The 6,000-nt window shown below is 37.9% G+C and overlaps 1 protein-coding gene and 1 non-coding gene across 2 annotated transcripts in view; both read left to right on the top strand.

Moving 5' to 3' along the window:
• Positions 1 to 731: 731 nt before the first annotated feature.
• LOC111748471 (U6 spliceosomal RNA) lies at positions 732 to 835 on the top strand. The gene has a single exon (XR_002784193.1). It is a non-coding gene; the product is annotated as a U6 spliceosomal RNA (small nuclear RNA).
• A 3,250-nt stretch (positions 836 to 4,085) lies between these two features.
• The window catches only part of NR1H4 (nuclear receptor subfamily 1 group H member 4), a 60,093-nt gene continuing 58,178 nt past the window's right edge, over positions 4,086 to 6,000 (top strand). The window contains exon 1 of the mRNA XM_023538761.2: positions 4,086 to 4,376. Coding sequence (XP_023394529.2) covers positions 4,268 to 4,376 — 109 coding nt within the window. The 5' untranslated portion in view covers positions 4,086 to 4,267. The remainder of the gene's footprint in view (positions 4,377 to 6,000) is intronic.

Raw genomic sequence — 6,000 nt, 5'->3', positions numbered from 1 at the left:
GAGTGAGTCCTGATTCACTTAGTTCAGTGATACTGGGAAAAGTAGATTGAATATGAGTGGAAACAAGCAATGAAATTGGAAAAAATAAGTATCAGAGGTGATTTAACCTCTCTGAACTTTGGTTTTCTTTTTTATAAAACGGGGATCATAACAACACTGACCTTCCAGCTCATCAGGAGGAATTGGATGGGCTGTGTGGGAAAGTGTTTTGTGAACTGTAAGGCATCATTACAGTTTGATGTGTCATTGCTAGATTTTACATTGTTGAAATGATAAACACCACTCTACTCATTAAAGGAAGGAAGCACTGTTTATGTTAACACTGTTGAGTGCAAAGAATTTCCAATGAGCCAACAAAAATCAACAGTATGTAAATAAATTTTTGTGTGTCTTAAGGAAGGGAACACACGTTTCTGGCTCACATTAGCATAACAGCATTGCCAACAACCAGCTGTGGAATCCCCATTTTAATGGTGTTTTTATTATTGTATCGAGCAGTCTTTTTCAAAGCCCCATATTGAAAGAGGCCCAGCAAGGCTTGGGAGGCAGACTCCGCATCCTTTTATTTGCTGATCACCATTTCCTGTGGCTATTTCTCATTGCTTTATACCTCCCTTGGCTGTGCATGACAGTTCTTCTCTAGGTATGCTTTATTTTCATTAAAAAATACTCACTTTTGTATCCAGTGCTTACATATATCTTGTAAGAATATTCCAGATGTTACAATCAGAGTGCTCACTTCAGCAGCACACATACTAAAATTGGAACAATATGGAGATTAGCATGACCCCTATACAAGGATGACACATAAATTCGTGAAGCATTCTGTATTTTTGTTTTTTATATATGTTTTTATCACAATAAAACAGTAAAAAAATACAACCGAGGGTGCTGAGATGCAGTTTTGTGGAATATTTCTGATGTTTGACCTCAGCTATTTTTCCTTTTCACTGAGCTTAGCTCAAGTGATTGTAGTTCTGCCTTGATGGGTGAATTAAAGCTGAAAGAGTCTGGAAGATGAAGATAATACCATTGGCTCAGAAAAAATGGAGTTTTGTTTTACTGTAATTTAAATATTTTGTCACTATTACTTCTCATCTCTCTCACAGATCTAACCCATATCTAAGGTGTTTGTTAATTCACTATGGCTTTGGTTTTTGCTCTCCCAAGGAATCTCAGAGTAGGTACTCTTGTTAGTGAAGTCAAAAAATGGGAAAAGGAAAAGAAATATCAAATACGCCTTTTCTTATTATGAAATAGATTACTGCTTCTTTTAGATAGGGCATGTATAGTTTGGAATGGACATGCAAAAGGTGGAGGTTATGAATAGGTTGGCCAGATGGTTGATGGCCCACTGTCATCTAGGCCTTGGCTCTCAACCTTGTAAACTAAGAAACCGATTCCTAGAGGTACTCAGAATAGCCAAGTTTAAAAAGACTGACTATAAAATCAGACTTCAAATTTATAAATTTACAATGATAAAAAAAGTTGTGATAGTGATAGCAGTTACCATTTCTTGAGTGCAGGCATCTACGTGTCAGGCATCATGCTAAGTGCAGTTTAGTTTTGTTTGACTGTGTCGGTTGGACCTCATCTCTCCCACTTACTAGTATGTGGTCTTAAGCAAATTAACTTTGTGCAAGTTAACTGCCTTATTTAATAAAGTGCTCAGAAGAATGTCTGACACATAGTCAACAGTCTATAATTGTTTACTGTTAATATGCTCACAACATTCTTATAAGGTAGATAGCATTATTATTCCCTTTTTACAGTGAGAAAATGGAGACTTAGAGATGTTAAATTTTCTACTTAAGTTTAAATAGGTAGTAAGTAGATAACCAAAATGTAATCAGGATAAGGAATCAGAAGTGAATATTTAAGGTGCCAGACTGAGAGTCCTCATGTTTTACCTCCTCAATAAAGTCTTTCTGATGGGATTGTATCAGTCAAAGTTTGTTGGCAGAGCCTCTTAAGGATATAGTTCTCAGAAGAACATTGCTAACATTTGCCTCTGAGACATTCCTTTTTTCATAGCTGATGACCTTTCATAGCTGATGTCCCCAACTCCCACGATTGGCCTATAGTTCACATTCCTCTCAAACATTATCTATAGCAGTGCTGTCCCACAGAATGTTCTGTAATGATGGAAATGCTGTCCATATATTCTGTCTAATGTAGTAGCCCCATCTACACATATTCAATATACATTGAACATAGCAGGGACTGCCGGAAGAACCAACAAATCAGCCTAAGAAGAAATATAACCAGAATACTCCCTAGAAGTGAGGATGGTGAGACTTCGGCTCACTTACTTTGATCACATTATCAGGAAAGATCAATCGCTAGAAAAGGGGCATCCTGTTTGGTAAAGTAGAAGGTCAGCAAAAATGAGGGAAACCTCAATGCAGTATATTGACACAATCCACAACAATGGACCAAAATATACCAACGATCATGAAGATGGCACAGGACCATGCAGTGTTTTGTTCTGTTACATATATGGTTACCATGGGTTGGGGATGATTCAGTGGCAACTAACAACAACATCTACATGTAGCTTTTGAGTGCTTGAACTGTAGCAAGTGTGACTGAGGAATCAACTCTAATTTTAATCAATTTAAATTTAAATAGCCGTTTGTGGCTAATAGCTAATGTTTGGATGATAAAGATCTATAGGACAAATAATATATTTTTAGAAAAAAAATAAGGCAGTTGCACATCATTGAGATCCAATCAGTCTTTGTAGGTGAACATCCCATGTGAATTTCACTCAGGAATAAGGACTTCCTGGCTCATTTCTTTTTTATATTATAGAGATTTCTGAGGGCAACGATAGGCCCATTTATTCTGACCAGTGGTAAACTCAATGGGGAATTTGGAGATAGCTTGGTTCACATCTTTTGGGAAGCCATCGACCTCCTCTACCCAAGTCCTCTCAAGGCAGGAAAGCTCTGGGATTGTGAGCAGAGGAGAATAAGGTAAGAAGTAAACTGAGGATGGAGAACAGCTTTACAAATGGCAAACCCTGACTGAGCAATCCAAACTGAAGTCCACCAAGAGACCATCTCTCTTTTCCTCTTTGTTGGCAATTAGGGCACATACTCCTTAGTTTCTCAACCCTGAGATTTTGAGTCAGAGGCCTGGGTTAAAGTTCCAGCTTCATCCTTTAATAACTGTGGGACTATAGGCAAACCACTTAACACCACTGAATTGCCTTTTCTTATTTGTAAAATGGAATTGAAGATAGTGGGCATCATAAATAATGACATCCTCAAAGGGTTCATGTGAGGATCAAATGAGATAATGCCTGTGGAACTGCTTTTTTCTAGCAATGGTTATCATGTTTATACAGCACCTTAGCCTTTTTAAAAGTGCTTTCATAACTATTATTTTATCTTCACAACAGACCTATGAAGGAAGTAGGGCAGGCATTATTATCTATGATTTATCATCTGTTAATGTAGACAAATGGGGCCCATGGAAGCTGAGAGATCTCCTTAAGGTTATACAGTGTGGCTGGCTGCATTATGCCTGGACTCAACTCTGAACCTACTGAATCCTGTTCTAAAGGCTTTTCTTCCAGAAGTCAGCCAGTAGACACAGGCTTGATATCCAGAAGTTACGCTCAAGGACAAAAATGGAATTATTTCTAATCCATAAGCATTTCAACCTACAACATGAGTCCCAAGCTCAAGTAATCCTAACACTAATAAAATGATGAGTCAGCTACTCAATGAGCTATGGTTTTATAAATACTATTTCATTTAAACTCTACAATAACTCTATGATGTTGTATGGTTATCAGCCCCATTTTACAGATGGGGAGATCAAGGCAGACAACGGTTCAGGAAACTGTAATCCACAGATCTCATAAGTAGTAAGAAAGCCTGGATCCAAACTGAGGTCACTCAGCCTTCAGAGCTCACACTGTTAACCATTATGCTTTGTTACTTCCTGATGTCACAAAATGACACCATTCTGAAGCCATTTGACAGGAACAGATAACAAGATGTAGCCCATGGCATTTAACCCCAGAATCTACTTTCAGAGCCACTGAACAGAAATCTGCTCTCTAAAAGTGCTCCCCGAAAATGTTTATCTAAGAGACTGGTTTCCAGCTTACTGGTCAATTTGGCATCGAGGCCTTTTCTCAGAAACATTTACAAATATTCTGCTCTGTAATGAAGTTAATCAGTAAACTGTACAACCTCTGGCCTCTGTCACTCCTTACCTAGTCTCATTTTCAGTTGCTGTGAATAAGTTAAGAATGGTAATGCAGTTTCAGGGGCTGGAAAATCCAACTCAAAGTAATCCTCACCACAGCCACACAGCTTCAGGATTCATCATGGAAATGATGGGCACGAAGCCTGCTAAAGGTAGGACACAGGTGCCCTCGGCCTAGCTCCCACAATTGACTGAGGAACGCTGGGGGGCTTCTTTTTGCAGTTACAGTAACAGAGCTCTGTCAAAGAAGGCTTGATCAGACTCAAAGACTGGGGGTGACAGATTGGGCGTGGGTGATTTTTATAGTGTTCTAAGAAGGTGAGGGTCTCATTGGGATGAAATCTGTGTCAGTTTTCCCTAAAATGTGTCATTAGACATTATGTCAAATGATCATCATTCTTCCAAGTGAAACATTAGGCAGTTCTAGCATTCACGCCCATAGACATTTGAACAAATATTTAAAATACATTTATTTAATGCAGTGTTTTTAAATATACAAGTTTAGACCTTGGTGGGTCATGAAATCTATATTATTATGGCTTGTGTCCAGCATTAGAAGCAAAAATAGAATAGAGTAGAATAAAAACATGAGAGTGCACCTCAAGAAGTAAGCATAAGTGTTATTTAATGGACATTTTATTTCAGTTACATATGTGTGTGTGTACACCGGCATCATGTTTTAAGATGTATGTCATACTATGGGTAGTGGTTTTAAAAAAAGGGATTGAGAAAGACCAATTTAATGAGCTAGTTTCTAGCAGGTATCTCCCAATACTCTGTGGCAAGTCAGCTCAATATAGAGTTCAGGTTTAGGCTATTAATTTTCTCTGATTTAAAACATAGGTTATAATTAAAAATTCAGTATAATACTGCCTATCTTAATATTGTTCTCAAAACAAAAATTCACCTTTTAAGTTTCCAGATGAAAGAAATACTAGTCATTTCCACATTGACAAATTTGAACATATTCTTGACCAAAAACTTGGCAGCTGACCATTTTATTTAAATGTGATGTTTAAAAGTGACTGGCACTGTATTTAGAAATGGAAATTATTTGGAAGGCTGGGGAAGCAAATTTTCCATTCATTTCAACTGAACAAACACTACATATCAGACATAGCGTTAGGTGCCAGAAATGAACAAAAAGGGAATATAATCTATTCTTTTCCTGGAAGGGTTCACAACTAACCACAGAAAGAAGAGAAATGTACTGAATGTTCACCGTGTGTCAGGCTTGATGCAATGTATGTCCATTGTCCTAGCTCATCCTTACTGCAGCCTCTCATGTAGGTACTATATTAGTCCAACTTTATAGATGAAGAAACAGAAGTTTAAAGAAGCTCCATGTCTTTCCCAAATTCCCACATCTAGAAAGTTGCAGAGTGAGTTGAATCCAGACTTGTCCAAATCAGTTGGGCCCTCTTAACAGGTATCTTCTACCACCTCAAGTTTAACATGGAAGATAAGCAAGTAAACAAATGGAACATTTGCACATGCTTCTGATAAGTGCTATAGGAGAAGTGCGTGTACAGAGGGTAAAAAAAAGTAGGAGAGATTAATTCCACCTGTGGGAACTGGCTCAGGTAAGCAGCTGACAAGGCAGGGAAAGACACCAACATTGCAAAGACCAGGCCTCAGGACTGGAAAACAGCTTTACAAAATGAAGCCCTTGTGATCTAGTCAAGAAGCCATAGTTTTGGAAATAAGGAAAGGAAGGGAAAGGATTTTCTTTTCACTTCAATTCAATGAACATTTATTAAACATTTACTATGGTCA

This window comes from Loxodonta africana, chromosome 4, assembly GCF_030014295.1.
Source record: "Loxodonta africana isolate mLoxAfr1 chromosome 4, mLoxAfr1.hap2, whole genome shotgun sequence".
Lineage (NCBI taxonomy): Eukaryota > Metazoa > Chordata > Mammalia > Proboscidea > Elephantidae > Loxodonta > Loxodonta africana.
This window is presented reverse-complemented; position numbering and strand designations above follow the sequence as displayed.